The following is a 23,636-nucleotide window of genomic DNA, read 5'->3' as shown; positions in this document are numbered from 1 at the left end:
AACTAGATCTTATTACCTGCTAAACTGGAATATAACTGAAAGTTGCTGACAACTCCTGCCCTTTTTCAGCCTAGCATGATCTAGGATTTTTCTCCTTATGGAACATAATCAACAGAATATCAGGCTGTCTCTTTCCATTCATTGTTCGCACTGCTTAAAGAGGTGCCTGGACTCAAGCAATTTTTTTATTTCATAACTGATACGCCAAGCCCAGAGGTGCTGGGAATCAGCCGTGGCACAAATTAAGCACTGGATTTTGGCCTCTGATGTCATTTTATTTATGACCAGAATTGCTGACACTTGCTCTTGAAACAATTTTAAATGAGATACCTAATTCTGTTCTATTATATTGAATGGAAGGCTAACAGGATTGTGTTAGTCAACATTCAATGGAGCAAGCCAACACAATTTTAAACAATGTATGCTGAAGTAGAAGAACTCACTGGCAAGAAATTGAGGGTAAGAATTCAGCAGGATTAAAAAAAAAAGGGTTAGACATTTTGTGTGTGTGTCATATGTATACACATGACACACACATATACACACATCTGCAGTTACTTAAGAGGAAACAAAAATTAAGGGATAAACCCTCATACTTAAGGGATTACATAAACTACTGATTTATGGTGATTAGGAAAAAATTCTCTCCTATAGAGAGTTTATGCCATAACTGTCTACACTAGGGTTTGCTGCACCTTCCTCTGAAGCATCTAGTACTGACCTCTGGCAAGAGGCAGGATACTTGACTACGTGGCCCACTAATCTGATCTGTTACAGCATTTCCTATTAGGAATTACAGTCCAACCCACTATCCATGCAGTTGGCCAACTAAAGTTAAGTCACTTCCATTTTGATTTCTGTGATTACATTCTCAGATGCGGAATTAATGTGCTGCAGAAAACTGTTACTTCATGTATCATACATCTACGTTCATAAGTATAATAGACATGGACTGTGTTGATTCATGCTTGTTTGAACTTCCATGTGGTTGCTTACCTAGCCATTTTACAATTAATTACTCATATCTGGGTAGCCTTGTATACATTCAGTGAATTTGCTCCCCTGAATGGGGCATGAAAATTTGCTTGTAAAACACGTTTTTTTTATTACACAGGAGAGAAGGATTAAAGGCCTGAGAAAATAGCTGTAGCTCAACGCATTGCTGACAGTTTGGTAACAAAACCTTCCAAGGAGCAAAAAGGGACAGAACAAAGATACAGTATGTCTATATTCAGATAAAATGTTTGAATAAGTAAGATAGGTTTGGGAACAAGTTTTTTTCACTGAGGCACTTTAAGTGGTAACTTTTTTATGACTTATTTTAACAAAGTTAAAGTGGGTGAAAGGCAGTTTGCATTCTCCAGGGTGAATTCCAAACCACAGGATAAGAAAATAATTAAAGTGAAACATGTCTCTAAAGTAATGTGGGGCTGACATTTTATTCCTAGCTGGATTTCTCTTACGACTTATTATTCCCAGCAGCAGAGCATAAGCTGTGAACCCTATCACTCCACTATTGGCATGTGATAGGAAGAATAAAAGAAGCAGATTAGATAACACTTATCTTGCCTGATTTTAAATGTACAAATAAGTTTATGATTTATTTTGACCATCTCTAATGAGGTACTACAGAAGGCCCATTCCTGTAGTCCATGTTCAGGCAAAGTTCCCATTGACGTCAATGGGAATTTTGCCTGTTTGGAGACTGGAGGATTGGAACCAGAATTTGTCTAATGAAACATGGTATTAAGCAGACATAAATGGAGAGTTCAACCAAAATTATCTACTAACTTGTATTGCCGGGAAATGACATCTTGTGTTTCTGTGCAAACCAATTAACTGTGTGAGCTTCCCCCGACTAAACTAGATTCTCAGGAGATGCATATCAGTTCCAGTTAAGTCAGTGGTGCTTCACGGCTCTGGAACTTACCCCAGTTAAAATAGGACCTCCCCTCTTCCCCCGGAGCCATTCTACCATCTCAGGGGTGCTGGAGTACAGCTTTTTGACCTCAGCCCCTGGAATGCCCCATTGCTGGGAGGAGCCAAGAGCAGAAGGTATACAGACAGCTCTGTCAGTCGTATGACTGCAGGGGTTCCCTTACTTTAGGTCTCCAGCTAGTTATTTAAGCCAGCTTTGTTGCTAAGCATACATGCAACACAAGCATGTGCAGGCAAAATTAGAAGGCCAAGGAAAGATTAAACTAATTAGAGACAAAGGGTAAGAAGAAAACATTCTACAAATATATTAGAAGCAAGAGGAAGACCAAGACCACAGTCGGACCATTACTCACAAGGGGAGAAAGACAATAACAGAAAATGTTGAAATGGTGGAAATGCTAATTGACCTTTTTTGTTTGTTTATATAAAAAATTTAGTAGCAATTGGTGTCTGACACAGTGAATGCCAGTGAAAATGAGGTGGGATCTGAGGCTAAAATAGGAAAAGAACAAATAAAAAATTACTTAGACAAGTTAGATGTCTTCAAGTCACCAGGGCTTGATAAAATGCATCCTAGAATACTCAACAAGCTGACTGGGGAGATATTTGAGCCATTAGCAATTATCTTTGAACATTCCTGGAAGACAAGAGAGATTCCAGAGCACATGAAGAGGGAAAATATAGTGCCAATCTATAAAAAGGGGGATAAGGACAACCCCAGGGAGTTACACACCAGTTAGCGTAACTTCAGTACCCAGAAAGATAATGGACCTAATAATCAAGCAATCCGTTTGCAAACAAACACCTAGAAAATAAGTCAACATGGATTTGTCAAGAACAAATCATGTCAAACCAACCTAACAGCTTTCTTTGTCAAGGTAACAAGCCTTGTGGATGGGGGAAATGGCAGATGTGGTATATCTTGACTTTAGTAAGGCTTTTGATACATTTTGCATGGCCTCCTCATCAACAAACTAGGGAAATATAACCCTAAATGGGTGCATAACTGCTTGGAAAACCGTTCCCAGAGAGTAGTTATCAGTGGTTCACAGTCAAGCTGGAAGGGCATATTGAGTGGGGTCCTGCAGGGATCAGTTCTGGGTCCAGTTCTGTTCAATATCTTCATCAATGATTTAGATCAGGGGTTCTCAAATGGGGGGTCAGGACCCCTCAGGGGGTTGTGAAATTATTACATGGGGGGGCCTGAGTGGTCAACCTCTACCCCAAACCCTCCTTTGTCTCCAGCATTTATAATGGTGTTAAATATTTTTAAAAGTGATTTTAATGTATGGGGGGGTGTCGTACTCAGAGACTTGCTGTGTAAAAGGGGGTCAACAGAAAAAAGTTTGAGAGCCACTGATTTAGATAATGGCATAGAGAGAGTACACTTATAAAGCTGATAGGGGTTGCAAGTGCTTTGGAGTGTAGGATTAAAATTCAAAATGATCTGGACAAACTGGAGAAATGGCCTGAAGTAAATAGAATTAAATTCAATAAGGACAAATGCAAAATATTCTACTTATGAAGGAACAATCTACTGCACACACAAAAAATGGGAAATGACTGCCTAGGAAGGACTACTGCAGAAAGGGATCTGGGGTCATGGTGGATCACAAGCTAAATATGAGAACAGTGTAACACTGTTGCAAAAAAAGCAAATATCTTTCTGGGATGTATTAGCAGGAGTGTTGTAAGCAAGACATAAGTAATTCTTCTGCTCTACTCTGCGCTGATAAGGCTGCAACTGGAATACTGCGTCCAGTTCTAGGTGCCACATTTCAGGAAGGATGTGGACAAATTGGAGAAAGTGCAGAGAAGAACAAACATTATTAAACATCTGGAAAATAGGACTTATGAGGAAAGATTGAAAGAATTGGGTTTGTTTAGTCTGGAGAAGCGAAGATAGAGGGGACATGATAATAGTTTTCAAGTACATAAAAGGTTGTTACAAGAAGGAGAGAGAAAAATTGTTCTTAACCTCTGAGGATAGAACAAGAAGCAACAGGCTTAAATTGCAGCAAGGGAGGTTTAGGTTGGACATTAGTAAAAAATTCGTAATTGTCAAGATAGATAAGCACTGGAATAAATTGCTTAGGGAGTTTGTGGAATCTCCATCACCGGAGGTTTTTAAGATCAAGTTAGACAAACACCTGTCAGGCATGGTTTAGTTACTACTTAGTTCTAGCATGAGTGTAGGGAACTGGGCTGGATGATCTACTGAGGTCCCTTCCAGTTCTATGCTTCTATGATTCTAAGCAGCAGTCAGGGGCAGCTCCAGGCCCCAGCACGCCAAGCGCGTGCTTGGGGCGGCATGCAGCAGGGGGCACTCTGCCAGTTGCCGCGAGGGCGGCATGCCTGCAGAGGGTCCGCTGATCCACGGCTCTGGTGGACCTCCTGCAGGCGTGCCTGTGGACGGTCCGCTGGTCCGTGGCTCCGGTGGACCTCCCGCAGGTGTGCCTGCGGAGGGTCCACTGGTGCCGCGGGACCAGCGGACCCTCCGCAGGCACACCTGTGGGAGGTCCACCGGAGCCGTGGGACCAGCGACCGGCAGAGCGCCCCCCACGGCATGCCGCTGTGCTGGGGGCGACGAAATGTCTAGAGCCGCCCCTGGCAGCAGTGGCACAAAAGAGTGTAGAGCTTACACCCATGTTTGTCCCCTTTATGTGCCACCACAGCAGCCTCGTTAGAGCCTGCTTTAAAAATATGGAGGCTGTATAGGAGTTGTAGCTTTGTTTGCTTATGCTCCGATCACAGAATGGATCTTTGCTTCTTTTCTATTTTCCCCAGTGAGAGTTCAATGTTTCTCCATATGACAAACCAAAACACAAAAGGGAGATTGAAACCTCCCACAGCAAAACTATTGCCCTAAATAACTGTTCTTACCATTATCTGTACCACACAGTGGCCAACACAACAAACCTTAAACCACTAAAAGCACTTGCAACCCCTCACAGCTTTATAATTTACTTCTTAGTAACTACAGGTATTCAGATTTCAAAAACACCCAAGTTTTAGGACTATGAATCCCAGGAAAAGCTAAATGCCATGTATGTTCCTAATTCACTTAGGCATTTTTTAAAATCCCACCAGAGATATACATTACTTGGCAGAGCTGAGAACACAGATCTCTTGACTTTTAGTCTTGTGTTTTAGCAGAGTCACAAGTTGAGTTGTGTTTTATAGAGCAGTAAAAGTTCACTCAGGCTGAAAGCTGTCGGATATCACACCACCTAGAAAAATGGTGAGTGTTTGATTCAGAGAGAACCACAACAATTCCTAATTCTAAATAAGATGTGATGGCAAAATGGATAGAACCCAAGGGTTACTAGTCAATTAGTGAGCAATATAGAAGTAGACTGAGCAAGTAAGATGACTATGATGATTGTTGTAACAAGTCTGAGGGCCAGATTTTTAAAGCAAATTAGATACCTAGCTCCCACGGAAATCAGTTAGGCACCTAAATACCTTTACAAATCTGACTCCAAGAATACACGCAAGTTTTAAAAAGGAAATTTTCTAAAATGACATTAACATTAGAAGTTGTGTAATTACCACTTGGAAGTGTTCCCAGGTTGTTCAGATCTCTTCTTCTTTCACCTCAATAGCATATTCTACAGTGTATAATATTTACTGCATTTTTTTGCTGTAATTAACCACAATACTAAGAGAAAAGTTTTTTTTCTGTAGAGAAGAGGCCAATTTCCTGGCTGACATTACTCAGCATTGTATCAAGTTCTTATACCATCACCTCCAATACATCTGTTAGTCTTAAAGGTGCCATAGGACTCTCTGTTGCTTTACACCATCACAGCTACTCAGTAGACTCTTGCGAAGTATAGAATGTAGCCAATCTGTATCTTCTCCCATTGGTTGTACTCTATGCTACTCTGAACTTTTCAAATTTACTAACATTAAAGAGGAAAAACGAGTCACTAATGTGTCAGTGCAGTAACCACATACCCACAAGATCCCAACTGTAGTCCAGCCAGGTATGCCACACTGAACAGGTTAGGCTGCTTGTGGGATGAATGATGACTGTTCCCAGTGTTGAGAACATGGTCAGTGCTCACTAGATAAATATACATTGCCATGGTTACAATTACACAACAGAAATACCCATGAATAGTCTGAACCAATTTAGCAGTTGATGAGATTAGTCTGGTGTCCAGCCAGTGCTCCCCTTTCACTAATCCAATCACATCTTTCCCTGGAAGAGGAGAGGGGTCCAGAACCCAAGCTTTCATAGTGAGACTGATGCTCTACTATCTCAGATATTCTTGTTTTGTATTTTCATCAGTTATTCGTATTTCCATTTGCAAGGGGTCCTGTTACCACTACACACCCGAAGAGGACTTTTAGTTTGAAGTGTCTGAAAGCCTAACGATTGCCTATGTGACTGATTCTGATCCTGTTACCATCAATAGCAGAACCCAGCATCACTTAAATGGGAACAGAATCAAGCCCTGTGTTTTGCAACTGCTACCATCTCCTCCCTGCGCTGCACTTCATCCCATTTCACTGAGCTGCTGAAACAGCAAAGGAAAAAGATCTGCTCAGAGATATTTGGTAAGCAGAGAAGCAAAATTTGTTGGGTAAATGATTAGTTTCAAACTATTCAGACAGCTTTATTCTGTATGTATTGTTCCTTTGCTTAACACAAGTGTCACCTTGGTATAGAATAAAAAAAAGCTGCACATGGGCAGGGGGCGGGGCAGAGATTTTGTGCTTTGTCTCTGACTCCACATCACTTAGTGGCATCACTTAGCTGAACTGGGGAAACTGAGGCACAGAAGGAACATGTGACTTGCCTAAAGAGAGAGACTTTTAGAGACATATGAGCAAACACCTCAACTAAACTGGAAATTTGAAGCAACAGCAAAGGCGACTCAACACTTACTCATAAAATTCGGCAGCAGGAGTGAGTTTGTACTTGGAGTACTTGGTGCCATTGCCAAGCACCGAGGCGTTGAAGAGTTTGGGATCTGTACAGTTTAGGCTATTCCAGCTGTTGCCGCAGTTTGTCCAGGGAAGCTCAAATGTGAATGATGAAAACAGATAATACAGAGACCAAGCTATGATAACGTTGTAGTAGAAACCCACGTAAAGAGCTATGAGTATCACAGCATAGCCTACACCTAAAGACAAAGGAAAACTAGATTATACATTGCATTTCACATACAACAATATACTCCAACCATATTGTCTGAAAGCTAAACCATGCTTTTTGTTTGTTTGTTTAGATAAGGACAGTTCCTAAACACAAGCTTGTTTTTGTCTAGTATTTTGAAAGAACTAAGCAAAGGGTTATAAATATAGTGGCTGGACACAAAAACTGACCGTTTAAAATAATAATTCCATGAAACTGACTGGTGTTTAATAAAGCTTGTTGTGTTTGCTGGATACTAGACATGTTGCTATTAAAGGACAACGCTCTGCTCTGATCCAGTTCTATATTCATAGGGGAAAACTCACCCAGAGCAGAGGGCCGTAAGCCCTGTGTTAATAGGGCCATTCATTTCACCTGAGTAAAGTTCAGGTTCAGTGTAATCCACCTCCCTCCCCATAAAGTTAAGGCGAGAGCGTGGGGCTGCAATGAAGTAGTCCTACAGCTGCTGTTCCCATCTGTGGGTGTCAGTAGCGGCTGCTGCCCATCTCAACCTGCAAACAGTATTGTGACTACAGACTGATTTCCATTGCCATTCTCCGTACTGGTTTACATGAATCTAACAAGAAAACTCATTCCAGATTATGCAAGGTGTGTGGAGATCGTGGAACCCCCAATGAGGGATTTAAGGGCATCCCAGACATTTGGCTGACTCTTCAACCATGGAGAATTTCAATGTTAGGGCTAAATTTTACCCTGACTTTCACCCCATGCTACTGTATTGCCTCAATGGGTCGGCAGAGTGTAACTAAGGGCAGAACTTAACCCTAAATCCTTAAATAGTACGCAGGGCCTTACATGGGCCCTCCAGCCTGGGGTGAACTCCACTCTGCACATTCCCTATTGGCCCGTGTAGATCTGGGTTTCTTTGGAATATCGTGAGGTGTGTTTGGAGTTTCAATGAAGACTTTCTTCAGTGAACATTTGTTCTCACCATGAAAACAGACCCTTGTAAGCAATTCGTCACTGTCACATATTCTCAGAGGGAACTCTGGTACTAACAGCAGGTCAGAGTGGAGGTTCATTCTCAGAATTGTGCAAAGACGCTTGCTCTGCTTCAGCCAGTGCCATCGGTTTCTTTCTTCTATGGGCAGCAGTGTTTAATGAATGCTGCATTTAAGCCATTTGGATTATCTCTAATAGGTGAAGACTGTCTAGTCTTGTACAGGCAGCATCACTGTGGTATCTCAGTACCTAAGTGTAAGCCTTCAGTTCTACTTTTAGTCAGTCCCGAAATGTGATGCTGCTAATGGCATGATATTCTCACTAATAATCATATGCCACCAAGTTTTTATGCACCTTGACAGACCAAAGAAGACACAGCTTGCTGCAAATCGAGTACCAGGGACTTGGGGAGATGGTCTGTGAAACTGCTACAAGAATATTGTTCCATTATGTAATAGAAAGAGGTTGTTAATTCATGTAAGGAGTAACTGCCGACTCCTTAGGAGCCAACACTCTTAAGAGTAAATTGTGTCAAGCATGCTCTGTGTTGGTCAGGAGAAAGTTAACTAATGTTTTACATAGGAATCAGTTTTTACCTCTGACTTCTAGCAAAAAGTGGTGAAAACAAACTTGAAATGCTTAAAAATCACGGGACTTGGATGGCTTCTGCATTTTGGCAGTGAAACTATATTGATAAATGATAGTAAAGAAAGCAGTGGAAACCTCCCTATATGATGTATGTTAGAATGTACATACCTACCACAAAGACAGTATACTGCATTGAAATGGGGGATTTTTTTTTTTTTTAAAAACACCCCAGGCACATATTCTGTTTCCACAGTTCTGGAGAGAAAATGGTTGCAATTTAAGAAAATTCAAAGGAACTAGACCAAACCTAGCCCCAGGGTCACTCCACTGATGACAATAGGATAAATCCAGGCACTAATCTGTTCCATTGTTTCTGGATCCAGCCTTTTATTTATTTTAACTTTGTCCCACCCAGGCTGCTAATATAAACCCTGTAAAATCTTGTGATGCAAATAGGCTGTGCTGTAAAGGTTACAAGATACATTTTTGATCCCTTGCCTTATGGGAGTGCTTCATTAAGGTTAGAGTCTTAGGTTTCATAGCAATATTATTCAGAGCTAAAATTAGCACTATAGTGCTTTTTTATTTGGAGAAACTATTATAAATTTGAGGCAGGGCTGGCTCCAGGGTTTTTGCCACCCCAAGTGGCAGGAAAAAAAAAAGAAAGAAAGATTTCAGCAGCAGCTCCACCGCACAGCTTTCTTCTTCGGCGGCACTTCAGCAGCAGGTCCTTCCCTCCAAGAGGGACTGAGGGATTCGCCGCCGAATTGCCACCAAAGACCCCTTCCTCTTGGCCGCCCCAAGCACCTGCTTGCTGTGCTGGTGCCTGGAGCCAGCCCTGATTTGAGGGTAGACCATACACATTTCATGTCAGTGATGGATTTGAGTTAATCCAGAGATATATCAAAAGAACTCTGGTGTATTTAACAAAGTACTGAAATATATTTATGCCTCTTATCAGGAGCTGTAATTGAAACTTTACTAACTGTGTAACTAACTTTACATTGCTGGGATTTAAAATATAACAATATTTCTTATTCTTTTAGAATCCAATATTCTATGTCCTTTGTATTGTACTATTCAGTAATACAAACATTTAGCAATGGATTCTAATGCACACTTAGGCAGACTTGAAATTAAAAAACAACTGGATTGTTAATGAAATCCTAAATATGAAATAAACCTGGAGTTTCCTTTCTCATCTTCTTGTCATGCCTGAAGTCAGTGAAAAGACTCTCGCTGACTTGAATGGTTTTTGGATCAAACTTTGTGAGATCCTCCAAGCCAGATTTTACAGTTCTGACAAGTAAAATTCCCATTGCCATTAAAATAAAATAAATTAAAATAAAAATTAGCTAACATCAGTGAGATTTTTTTGACTAGAGATGTCATAATTCTGGGGGTGGGAGGAGTCAGGGCGGCTCCAGGCACCAGCACGCCAAGCGCGTGCTTGGGGCGGCAAGCCATGAGGGGCGCTCTGCTGGTCGCTGCAAGGCGGCAGGCAGGATGCCTTCGGCGGCATGCCTGCGGAGAGTCTGCTGGTCCCGCAGCTTCGGCGGACCTTCTGCAGGCTGCCCCCGAATCCGCAGGACCAGGGACCTCCCGCAGGCAAGCCACCGAGGTCAGCCTGCCTGCTGTGCTTGGGGTGGCAAAATACCTAGAGCCGACCCTGGGAGGAGTATCGCTCATGGGTTTAGTAACAGGATAACAGGAATGGGCAAAACTAAGCAGTTATATTTTGAAAGGTTTCATGCATACTCTTAATTAGGTGTCTGTCGGTCCTTGTCTGTTCATCTCAAACTTCACTATGAGTTTTGGGTGCAATTGAAAGCAAGATCTCAAAGCAGAATGCAGTAAAACTGCACTTGTCTCCTGGTTTTGAGTTCCAACCTTCACAAAAAGGAAAACTCTACAAGAGTTCAACACAACAATAAAAGCCTAAAATTAACTCAAGATAAGCCATAGTTAAGCTCCAGTTCAGCCAAGAGGAGATTGCCAGTGTGAAGCTCATTACCCTTCACCAATTGTTTTACAAATGTTGTCTAGCCTTTATGCCTCAAAGAAAACCAAGAAGCCTGGTGAGCACATATGTTGTGGGTTTGGGTTAGTTGTCAGTCATTTCACACAGCTCTGAATTGCAGAATCTTTCATCTAGGAGGCTAGATGGATCTAATTGGGTACAGGATGGGAGCAATTCAAAATCACTGCAAGCTGGCACTTTTTTGATGGGTCCTTATAAAGTATTAATATTTTACACTGAAAGCATATCACATCTTACATCCTGAAGGATGCCACAAGCACTGAACTATATATCTCAACACCCACACAAACATCTACACGCCCACAAAAGATGCCACTGGAATACAGCCACCTGTTTGATGGAGAAAATGTAAGCACCTAGTATACAGTATGCAATGCAACTGCGGGGTGAGAGAGGGGGAAGAGACCTTTAGGCCCAGACCCTCAAAGCTATTTAGGCACCTAACTCCAATGGGAGTTAGGGACCTAGATACCTTTGAGGATCTGGGCCGTAGTCAGTTTTAATCCCCCAGGCTTTCAAGGCCTCAAAAAGAAAACCCTAGAGAATAAACTGAATAGTAAAACCTGATTTATCTATGTTCGAAGTGTGTTGGGCTCACAGGACCTTGCTTGGATTTAAACCTGTGATTCCAAAGAGTTTAACATGAGAGGTTTACATCACAAGAAACAAATGGCTTTAATTGGCACCCTTGATGGAGTTTTGACAGATGTAAAACTGCAATGAACAAGGAGTCTCAACTAGACTCTCCTCTCCCGCCCCTCCCCCCGGAAGATTCTCCTGCTTTTTCCTGGGTTGGGCTTGTTCTGTGATCACAAGAGGACCTTAGACTGCAGGCTTGTCAAACAGGCCATCAACTTTCATGCTATTTAAGAAAGAAGAAAATAGATCCGTTCTATTTTTGTTATCTGACTTGTTTAAAACCCTCACATTTTCCACAAACCAAGTGGAAGACTGGAACGTACCTTTGAAAACTGGACAGATTTTCCACACTGTAGCAGCCCCTTCCCGGTTGTACTGTCCCAGTGCTAACTCCATGTAGAACAAGGGCATTCCAGCAATGATTAGGAAGAGGATGTAGGGGATAAGAAAGGCACCTGGAAAAACAGAATGACAAGCAGCCATTGAAATCTAGGCTTTTATTATGGTTTATTATAACCCCATGCTAATTTTTCCCCTACTGTTACTCACACCTTCTTGTCAACTGTTGGAAATGGGCCATCCTGATTATCACTACAAACTTTTTTTTTTCTCCTCCTGATAATAGCCCACCTTAATTGATTAGTCTCATTATAGCTGGTATGGCAACACCCATTTTTTCATGTTCTCTGTGTGAGTGTATATATATTCCTACTGTATTTTCCACTGCATGCATCCAACAAAGTGGGTTTTAGTCCATGAAAGCTTATGCCCAAATAAATGTGTTAGTCTCTAAGGTGCCACAAGTACTCCTTGTTCTTTTTAGTATAAAGAGTGTGTGTGTTATTGTGGTTGTTGGTATACCAAACATCGTCCTTTAAGAAATGGCTCCTCTGCTGTGGCAGGCGGAGTCTCCTAACTGTTTGTTGATGCTTTGTCACTATGCAGGATGTCTGTAGGCCACAATTGTCTTGCTTTAATTTGTAAGCAGACTTTCACTCCATGACATTGCAACATGACAAACCATAGGGCATGCCCCATATTCATCTTCATGGGGTGCCTAACCTGACTTGATTTTGAACATTGGTCCACAAATTCTCAACACACACAGATCCTTAACAAATGGTAAATCCTGTTGTGTCAGTGCTACTCTCATAAAAATGGTTTTAAGCCACTTGTACGTTAAAAGATTTTTTTTTTTGCCAAGGAAAAAAGTAAATAATTTAATATAGAATTGAGCTGAGCATTTCTTAGCTATATCACACCATGATATCTAAACCACAAAAACTAAAGACTCCCAGAGGAATGGATATCCTCATGTGAAGCCATAAAGCAGTTATAGCATGTGTCATGTTTAATCATATGTTCTGTCACGGTGTTCCACAGACCATGGGCTTGTGAGGTTATCAAAATATGGTTTTCATTTTTATTGCATAACTAGGTCCAGAAAACTTTAATTCTTTTATAATTTGTGAAAATAAAATACAGATGGATTCTTGTACTAACTAGGTTGCAGAGTAAATACATATCCAGAATGACTTCTCTCCCTAGGAAGACAAATGTATTCTCTAATCAGTATGTGGCTAATTTATACACCTACGTGTAATTAAGGTTAGTGGGAGATACCTGTTTAAATGACTCATATAATCAAAGAATAAATAAACTGTCCAAATTACATTTGCGGAGGTTTTATGCACTACAACAACAACAACAACAACAAAAGTTGGGAATAAAAGGGAGGTGTAAACTTGGTTCTGTGCATCATGCACTGCTGTACTGGTTTGTGTATTTGAAAACTCTTTTCCCTTGCAAGGCAAAATGTTAAGTTTCTAAAAATAAAAACCTAGAATAAAGTGTGTTTAATCTATCCCTATAATGTAGCTTAAAGTGTTGGCGCAACTGTCCAAAACATGAAAATAAGTAGAGCTGATTGAATACCTGAAAAAACCAAAAAACTTCTGCAAATATTCCATCATAGTTAAAAAGCTTGCATGGCTTTGGTGTTTGTTTTCCACAAATATTCTAATAAAATAACTAGCAGGAGTGTTCAGAGAATGAATTTCAAGTGAACATTGAAGAACTTGAATGGAAAAGCAAACATTTTTTTAGTCACAGCAGAAATTGAATTCAAAGGATTATGCAGCTCATCCAATCAAGGAAAGGAAATGTGCTATGCAATCAAGAGTACAGTGTTTGAAAATTGAAACAGTAAGAAACCAAGAAATATTCACAGAATAAATAAATTTAAACATAGTTTGCAGACAAATCATGACTAGATAAGAGGAGAAATACATTATATCTTTCACCATGTTTTTGTTCTGTGCCTAGCACAAAGGAGTCCTGTTCGGTGACAGAGGTCCTACATGTCACCGTAATAAAAATATAATAATTCAGTGCTGATCATATGTACTTTTCTAGCAGTAATGCTATTGTGAGCTGTAACATTTTAATAAGAATTTGGGGATCCATTTTCAAAGATATTTAGGTGCTTAACTCCCACTGATTTCTAATAACTCTGAATTGCAATAAGTGCTCAAACACTGTCTAGTATAGGATATATTGTTCTCATGATGGCCAAAATCTAAATAATTACATTAGGTGTTATACTTTCAGAGATCTTGTGAGTGATGATCTCAAAAACACAATGCTTATCTGTCTTGGGCAGTATTACAATGAGTAAAACTGACTCACAAATCTAGCATGTTGTGGAGAGGCACTTCTTGTAGGAGTTTTCACAAAGAGCTATTTGATTAACTTTAATGTCAAGAGACAGTAGAAAACAGAACACTACATATTGAGCAGGGATGTTTTTGTTTGAAGCAATTAATAAAAAGGCTGTGTAATGCACATAAATATTAAATCATAGTTACAAATGTGTGTTTTCCAAGTGTGACTAACATTGATTGAACTCTGAAGTGTTTTGTACTTAAATGATACTTAAACAAACAAGCCCATTAGGCTGCAAGTGAACCCAGGTTTAATGAGGTTCTTCTGGAGAGGTTCACTATTTGTTATGGTGTCATTTTCAACAAAAAAGGCTGTTATGTGATATAGCATTATCTCACATCAGAGAGTTCCTTTCATGTAAATGTATTTATAATGGTGATGGGTGAAATTTTCCAAGTCTGGACAAACAACCAAATGCTTATCCTTATTTGAAAGGTATCTGTTTCCAAAAATGATCTGGAAATCTCATGAGACTGCTGGTGCAGCCAGCTTCAGAAAACAGCAAAAGTTTGGCCTTTCTGGCACTGTTTTCACATTTCCTTTTCCACTCCTAGCCAAAGCCCAGAAGCACACAGGTATGCAAATAATGAAAAATAACAGGAAAAAGAAATTAACCAAGCTCTGTTTGATCTCCAAAAAGCTTGCTTCAGGCACAGTTTGAGTTTATGGAGAAGGTTGAGTATGTCATCCCTAATATGTTCAACAGGACTGTTGACTAGTTTTAGATTGGACCCTATATTTGTCTGATGGACTCTTCAAAGGAGAATAGGATTGTATTCATGTTATGTCAGCCTGACTATGGCAAAGCTAAAAGCCAATCTTAACTGCATTGCCTTTGCCCTTTACACCCTTCACTATTAGGTACTGATGAGAGAAGGTGTGTACGTATGAATGTTGTGGCTCCGTAACACAGGCCAGGAGAAGCTCCACCCCAGGGCAGTGTTCCATGGGTAGGAGCTGTAGCTGGGAAGGGAGAGTAGAGCTGAGATTCCCCTTCCTCAGATTTTATCACCATATTGGAAGGGAGTTGGATGGCTAACAGCAGAAACCCTGTGAGTGCATGGTTTCTGGGGACACAGACTAGTGCAGAAGACCTGGACTACTACATAAATGCCTCATCTCAATACAACAGATGCCATGATCCCCATGACATTTCCTTTTAGATCTCAGAATATCTGTGGATGAATGAAAACCATGCCTCCACTACTCACTTTACATGAGATCAAACTTTGCACCTCTTTCCACTCACACCAGAACCAGTTGTAGGAAACTACAGGCTGAAACCTCACAATTATGGTTTCCTGTAGGCTGGTCAAAATATGGCCCAGAGTTTACAATCACAGTTAGCATCCCTGAGCCCAGTGACAAAAACAAACATCTTATTACAACAACATTTATAGTAGTGAAATCTACTAAGAGTTTTCAACAGTTTCCATTCTGCTTCAATATTCAAAATATTTTTGAAATGGCATTTTTTTGGAGGGTAGAGAAGAGAATTGCAACAACTGTCTTTCAACAATCAGTCCTAAAAGAAATATTTATCTACATTTTAAAGATCAAAGAAGGAAAATTCTAAATTGATGAGGATCAAAGCAAGGTGATTACGACAGCTGCCACCTATTTTGAATGAATTTATTAATACAGATATAACACACTGGGCAAACTTACCTAAAAACAATTTGTACTGGTGCATTCATGACTCTCTTGAATTTGCTTTCCATTAATATTCTAGTGAACAAGTTTGCTGGCAGCAAATTTTGAACATACATTGTAGGGCATTTGCAGCAAAGAGTGTTTCAAGTATTCATGCTAGAAACTTGATTCTAAAAAATGATGATGTTTCAGGCAGAAAACTGAAAAATAAACTCATCTCTGTGGCCAGTCAAAATTGCTTGACTTTTTTCAAACTGTTAAAGAATACTAAAAGTAGTATCAACAGTTCATAAGCAATAAGAGAATGAAATATATTTGCTTAGACAATTAAGAAAATGTGTGGAAGTGTAATCTGTTCAGACAGTTGTGAATTGAAGAGGGTCAGATGCAATTGTTTTTATTGTGTTATCTTTCTTAAGCTGTTGTCCAAGAGCCTGACTTAGCTCCTGGGACCCTATTGTGCCAGGAACTGTACAAAACACATTTTTCAAAGGCAATCCTAATGATCTTGATATCTAGGTTAGAAAAGACAACCACAGATAGAGAAACCAGGGAAACATAATATAAGAATGTCCTAGCACAGCAAACATTAGTTCTGTCTCGTTGCCTGAATAACTATCAGCTGGCATGCATAGCCATAGAGGAAGAATCTGAAAGTGGATAAACTTATGCTTAGCTGGATTTTTTCAGTTTTCCTGAACACAGGGCAACATGGGAGAAAGCACAAAGGTGTTGGAGGGAGCAGCTCGCTAGTAGTTGGGGAAGACTGAGAATATTGATAGAGTAAAGGCAGCATTTGATGTGTGGAGCAGGTGGAGCTACATTGTGAAGGTGCTTGTGCATGATACAGAGGAAGGGGAGTGGTCCAATCTGGCTAGTCCTTGAAAAGGAGGTGGGTCTCAGCCCCACCTGTAAGAGCCAATGCTCCTCTCCAGGTGCAGAAAATGAAGAGGGTCATGTGACTGAGTACTGTGACCCAAGCAGGTGACTGGAATAGATAAGGGACAGGCCTGGATAGCTAGCAGGGAAAATTTTCTGTAAAGAGTTAGAAAGGGGCCTACAGGAGCTTATGAGATACTAGGGAAGAAAGAGGTACTAGGGGAGAGAGAGTTGTAGGAAGTTAATAAGCCCTAGGGGGAGGCACCAGAGGGAAAACTGTAGCTAGATAGGCCTGGGTGTGACCTGCTAAGCCAAGAAAGGCCTGGGAGTGCCTTAAGGAAGAGTGGGGAAGGATGATATGTAAACCTTAAAGAGCATGAACTTCTGATTTGTACTCTCAGGACCTGATTTTGGAACTGTCTGATAATAAGCCAGAGGAAGTAAAGGTGTTATTGGCTATGAGAAAGCCTTTGTGAAGTCAATGAGGAGCCCAGTAGAGAGGGAGATTGAGGCAGGGATGTTGTGGATGTTCAGAGGAAGTAACCCTATTACAGGGAGAGAAATATAAAAAGGAGGAGACTTAATCTAAGTGACAAGCCAAAAAGATGACTTAGTAACAGCTTTTTGAATGATGATGAGGTTGTCGTCAAGTACAGATAGATGCAGATTACAGTAGTTAAGACTAACACTATATTCTAAATAGTTTGCCACATCTAACAAAAAAGGATCACAGTGTTATACCCTGCAAATGTCAGCAACTCCTTTGTAATATTTCATACTGCAACACCTTCCAAGAACGCTAATAGGTTTTTCTCATAAGCTTATTCTTTCACTCTACAAAGAATGGAATTATATGGTAATGAGAATTTTATAGCATCTCTTATGATGCACTCTTATTACACCCCCCTTTAATGCTGCTTGTTTTTAGATGTGAGTCAATTTATGCCCTCATTTTCAGTTTTGGGTTAACACTTCTGATATTGTTGGGCTCCTTTCACCCAAGTGAAAGGGGGAATAAACAGGCTGAAGTCTCCATAAGTGTTTTAGTGCAATTCACTGGCTGACCTCCTTCAAAGTCTAAATACACTATTGCTAATCTTTCACTGCCATGTTACTTATGGCTGTGTATTTTTAAACTCTGATCACTGGGTAGTAACAGAAAGGGTTACCACATCTCTGCCAGACAAACTCAGTTATCTCCTCTGCTTTCTGTTGCAAGAGTAATGAGCTAAAGAGACCCATTAGAAGCTATTTTGAACATATTAAAGAGAGTTAAATATATCCAACCACTCAGAGCAGCATGATTCATTCATAAGTAATAGCTAAGTCATTGAGTAAGGTCCTATTTACATAAATTAATGAAAAGATCACCTTTTACAATGGTGTGTAATTTAGAGATAATCACAGGAACAGCCAAAAGGGCAGCAAAGGCCCATCTGGTTCATCAAGCATTTTAGAGTAATCAAAGCAGAAAGCATGAGTTTGAGAAGACATAGGCAATCCAGGAAGAGAGTCAAGAGCCAGTGGAGATGACAGTGTGGTAATGGTAGGAGTGCTGGTAGCTGAAGCTTCAGAGGGATTGTCAAGCATTACTGCATGTATGTTGCACTCCAGTGATCTCAGTTGGGGAAGGAGGGTGTTATAAAAGCACAGATAACATCAGTGTGAGAAGATAGGCAGAAACATCTTGGTCAAATCCAGTTATCTCCTTTGTCTTTCCACTGGAGGAAAATGGAGAGCTCTCTAGAAATGGGAAATTCTCTCAGGTAGAGGAGGGCTCAGTGTAGTAATTAGATTACCATGGAGATGGTTTGTGGAAAGATGGAAGAGGCTTAAAATGAGGAACTAGCTCCAAAGAAAATTTATAGATGAGTCTAGGGGGAAAGAGGGGAGCAGCTTTACTGATATCTAACTTATATTTATGGAAGATCTTGGAGGACACCTTAGACTTCATAATGCTAGAAAGCAAAAGTAACTCAGAAAACAATTCTCTCTTTAAATGACTGAGCATAGCTGTAGACTTATAGCTTTGTACAAATTCTGGTTTCCATAGCATACCAACTAGAGTGACCAGATAGCAAATGTGAAAAATCGAAACAGAGGGTGAGGGGTAATAGGAGACTATATAAGAAAAAGACCCAAAAATTGGGACTGTCCCTGTAAAATCAGGACATCTGGTCACCCTAGTGCCAACACAAAAAAATAGTGCCTGGTACAGCCTCCTTCCTCACAAAGTACAGCAAGTCCCATACTTGAACAGACCACTGGTGTAGCTTGTCCAGTATTCTAGTCTGTGTAGATTCTTATACTGTACTTATCACCATACAGTATATTTGTACCTTCCAGTAGTGTATTTTGTCATACGATTACACATCTGTCACATCCTGCTAGTGCTCTACCCACCTTCCTCTGAAAAATCAGATGTAGGCCACTGCCAGCTCCATGGCACTTGCCTAAACGGAGCATTGCTCTGTTTCAGTATGACACATACTAGAATAAAACCTGAGTTGCAGCACTTCTGTATAGACTGATTCCTTTTCTACTGTCTTCCCCTGCTGCATGTTTAGGGGCCTAGCCAGGCGTTTGTTTAAAGCCTTTTCCATCCTCTGTTCTATACTTGATTGTAAAAAGGCCAAAATATTGTTTTGCCAGGGCTGCAGAGATCATGTTATCTTCTACATTATACCATCTTAAAGCTGCATTACTGTCACAATAACATAACCCCCTTAATTATAGACACAGATTGTGGGTTGATATCAATTCTAACAATTACATTCAAGAATGAAATGACTTGAAAGTCTAGCTGCCACCTTTCATGCCCACATTTTTCCATTGGCACCGTGACTCTTTGCAGGTGATTTGGCCAGTTTAGCCAGGTCACAAATATCCAAAAGGTCAAGTGTAGCAAAGGCTGCCTGCAGAACATCTAGCTCTATCCCTTAGGGAAATCTCTCTTCCATCACTCATGTTCAGTTAGCACTCAAGAGATAGGGAGGCTGATGGAAGTTCACAGCACTAAAAACCTCAGCTCAGAGTGAGACTGCTAGGCTCTGAAAACATCTAGTTCACAGTGGACATGCTTAGAGGCTCAAGAGAATTATTAGCATAGTTTTCCCCGTTCTATTATCTTACTGCATTAGCATAGGTGCCCCTGTACTGGGAACATGATGTATAGCCTTGCAATCATCTGCGGTACAGCAAAGTCTCTATGAGAGAAGTTCATCTATAAATGAATGAAGTCAATGAGGCTCCAAACATCTTGGAAAGTCAGCAAGCAAACAACTTGTCAACCTGTACATTAGCAAATCTGTGTCAACGACAACAAATTCAAGGCTTCCCCCCCCACCCCCATTGTGAATAAGAAATATTTGTGGACGATTAGAACAGAAAAGAGCTGATTTTCCAGTTCATGGATCTGTGTAACCAGGTGCAAACATTAGAAGTTAAAATATGTTTCTTAAAAGGCCTGTTACCAGACCCTCATATATTAGGTTTCCCTAGACAGATGATGGCCTGAGCAGTTGTTTTCTGTGGAGTTCCATAGGAAGCTATGTACATAATACGAGATGCAGAGGGTTCCCTGCTGGCTGCAAGGATGGGCTAAAGAAACATTTTGTTTCCATTCAGAGGAAGAATATTAGTCACAGTTCTCTCATTTGCTCTCAGGGGGGCTCCATTTGTTCATTTCTATTTGTTTGTCTCAATCCAGAGTAATCGAGACTGAATGTTTTCACCATTCATAGACTCGAAGGGACCGTTAGATCATGTAGTCTGGCCTCCTATGATCATAGACCGCAGAATTTCACCCAGTTACACATGCACTGAGGCCAATAACTTGTGTTTGGCTAAAGCATATCTTACAGAAAGGCATCTAGAAGACATCAAGCAATGGCAAATCCACAAAGTTCCTTGATAGTTTGTTCCAATGGTTACTCGCCCTCACTGTCAGAAGTATGTGCCTTATTTCTATTTTGAATTTGTCTGGCTGTAATTTCCAGCATTTGGTTCTTGGTTTTTATGCCTTTTTCTACTAAATTTAAGAGCCTTTTAGCCCCTGCTATTCTCTCCCTATGAATGTACTTTTACACTAATCAAGTCACCTCTCAATATTCTTTTTCATAAGCTACAGAAGATTGAGTAAACTAAACTACTGTACTGTAGACTGTCAGCTTTCCTCTTCTCTACTGAAATGCTCTGTTTACTCAGTGGGCTTTGTGTACTAATTTCACAGAGGGCATAATGAGGAAGGATGTGTCTGTGACTCATGGGCCATTTTATGAGCTGCACAGTTGCCATGGGGGAGACTCTGCAAGCATCTGAAAATTTGGTAGGAAGTGCGTGAAGTGCAGTGCTTGACTTCCCTAAGTGGTGTTTTAGCTTTTTAATAAGTGTGACTTTGGTCAGAATATTACACGGCTATTTCTGGAAAACCGAAGCATCATGCTATACACAGCAGAGAGAGCACGGTGGTTCTAGTGTATTCTCTTTACAACATAGCTCTAAACATTTGCCATTACGTCAAGGATGAGTGTTTTTGAAACACTCATTGAGGTAGCTAGGAGCTTAACCCTTGATGTCAATGGGAGTCAAGTTAGACCAGCGTTGGATACTTTTGAAAATCCCACTTTTGGTTCTTTATGAAAAATGAACATGACAGGTAAATTACAAGTAGTACAAATGGAATGAAATTCCGCTCTCTGTTGTTGCTCTCTTGTGGGGAAAGTTTAAAGTGATGCTTTAAACATTACTTGTTAGGTCAGAATGGAGTGTCATTGCTGCATTTCTAGGAAGGCTTCTGCTGCAAAATGCAAACTTAAATGTGGTTTCTAGATGCATAGGGCGAGATACTGCAAACTCGAGGGTGCTATGGGAGTGGGGAAGAGCCACGATGCTGCTGGATGCCTGCAGCGTGAATTCTGCTCGAGTTAGCTAGAGCTGGTCCTGAGGGGGCTCTTGTGTAGTTCAGCTTGCATCCAGCCAGCTCTGGGAGCTGCTTTAAGGGGTTTCCACCCCCTCTCAGCCCTTCAGAACACAGTTAGCATCTATGAGGGCACTAGGATGGAGCAGGGATTTACAGCTTATGTATCACAGACCATTACATTTCAGTTACCCCTGTATTGAGCCCCCTTAACTTGTGTTTGGCTAAAGCTTCTCATTCAGTAAGGCATCCAGTCTTGATTTGAAGACATCAAGAGATGGAGATTCTGCCTCTTCCTTTGATAGTTTATTCCATGACTAATCACCCTTGCTGTTAAAAATGTGTCTTATTTGAATTTGTCTGGCTCCAGCTTCTAGCCATTGGTTCTTATGCCTTTCTCCACTAGATCAAGAGCCCTTCAGTACCTGGTATTTTCTCCCCACGATACACTGTAATCAAATCACCTCTGCTTCCTTTTGATAAGCTAAACAAATTGAGCTATTTAAGTCTTTCACTATAAGGCCTTTTTTTAAAAAAAACCACATTTTTGTGTTTCTTTTCCTGCACACGCTTAAATTTTTCAACATCTTTTAAAAAATGTGATCAGAACTGAACACAAAACTATATGCAAAGGTAAAATCACCTCCCTGCTCCTATTCACAACTCCTCTGTTTATACAACAAAGAATGTTAGCCCTTTTTGCCACAGTATTTGTTAGTCTCTAAGGTGCCACAAGTACTCCTGTTCTTTTAGCATTGCACCAGGAGCTCATGTTGTTGCTTGTCCACTACAATCCCTAAATCATTTTCAGAGTCACTGCATTCCAAATGTTCTGCATTCCTTGTCCCTAGCTGTGGAACTTTGGATTTTAAAAGGCATTTTGTTGGAACAGGCCTAGCTTCCCAAGTGATCCAGATTGCTCTGTACTACTGCTCTCTCTGAATCATTATTTACTACTCTGCCAATCTGTGTGTCAGCCACAAAATATATTAGCAATAAGTGTTGATGTACTTCCACATGCTTGATAAAAATGTTGGGCCCTGTTTGCACATGAGCTTGATGCTCCTGTGCAGGGCACTCAGATTCTGTCTTAGGGCATTTGCTCTAGCAGATTCACAATCATTAGCATACACTGCAAAGCTATGCAGCTGAGAGGCAGTATTTTTAATACTGTGTCATTCTGCAAGCTTAAAGGAGTGATGTAGTTTCTTTTTCCCAGAGCAACTTCACATGGAGGCAGCCACATTTAAAGACTGGGTTTTTTATTTCCAGGTTGTCTTTAGTTATTTGACAAAACAAAAAACTACCCCAAATGCAAACACCCACTGGTGTTTTTAGGCTATTCTTAGGCAGCATGAGATTCATAACTGTACCAAAGTGAAGCAAAGTGCTCAAGACATCTTAAATCAGCTCTAGACAAGTGCCAGGCAGCTTTCAAGAGCGTTAATGTACAAACCAATGGGAGGTAAATGATTCTTCTCTAGCAGAGTTTTAGAGAAAGTATAAACATCATGAGGCACACTTAAAACTTGTCCTACTGTTCAGTGATTAATCCTATCTTAAGTCCAATTTTTGGACTGAATGACCAAATCAAAACACCCCCTGTCCTTCCAGGTTTTACTAGAGGTCTATCTGTAATATCTAAGTACAGCAAATATCTTGCACTCCTGGCACAGCAGAATCCTTCAAATTTCTGTTATCAGCCAAGGAAAATATTTTGTCTTGGTAGAGAATGATAGTTATAATTTCCTACCTGTAAGAATCCCAGTAAATCAAGGTGTTGTTTTGCTCTCAGTCATTATAAGTAGAGTTGTCAGGACCAATGTTTTTGCTGATACCAGTATGGGCAACTGATGAAACACACTCTAGACCAAATATTGTGCATATTTTTTTGCCAACAATATTGAAAAATGTCTACAGTTGAATTATTTTTTGTGTTATAGAACTAAGAACCCATAAAATAGCTAGCGCAATTGGATTTAAATAAAGAAAAATATCATAGCTAATTATAATCAATACCTTACTAAAGTGAGGCTAACTAGGACTTTGTACAATATTTAAATTAATTTGTTTGTAAACTCTCTCTGGCTGCAGTGATTTACATAAGGGATTATGCTGGCACCAAATTTACCATTACAGTAACAGCT

At 40.4% G+C, this 23,636-nt stretch overlaps 1 protein-coding gene across 1 annotated transcript in view; it reads right to left on the bottom strand.

Annotated features, from left to right (window-relative positions):
- The window catches only part of SLC6A2 (solute carrier family 6 member 2), a 112,481-nt gene that overhangs the window by 71,110 nt on the left and 17,735 nt on the right, over nt 1-23,636 (bottom strand). The window contains exons 3-4 of the mRNA XM_050922700.1: nt 11,639-11,770; nt 6,836-7,073 (exon numbers count right to left, since the gene is read on the bottom strand). Of these exons, the coding sequence (XP_050778657.1) occupies nt 6,836-7,073; nt 11,639-11,770 (370 nt within the window). The remainder of the gene's footprint in view (nt 1-6,835; nt 7,074-11,638; nt 11,771-23,636) is intronic.

This window comes from Gopherus flavomarginatus, chromosome 14, assembly GCF_025201925.1.
Source record: "Gopherus flavomarginatus isolate rGopFla2 chromosome 14, rGopFla2.mat.asm, whole genome shotgun sequence".
Taxonomy (NCBI): Eukaryota; Metazoa; Chordata; order Testudines; family Testudinidae; genus Gopherus; species Gopherus flavomarginatus.
This window is presented reverse-complemented; position numbering and strand designations above follow the sequence as displayed.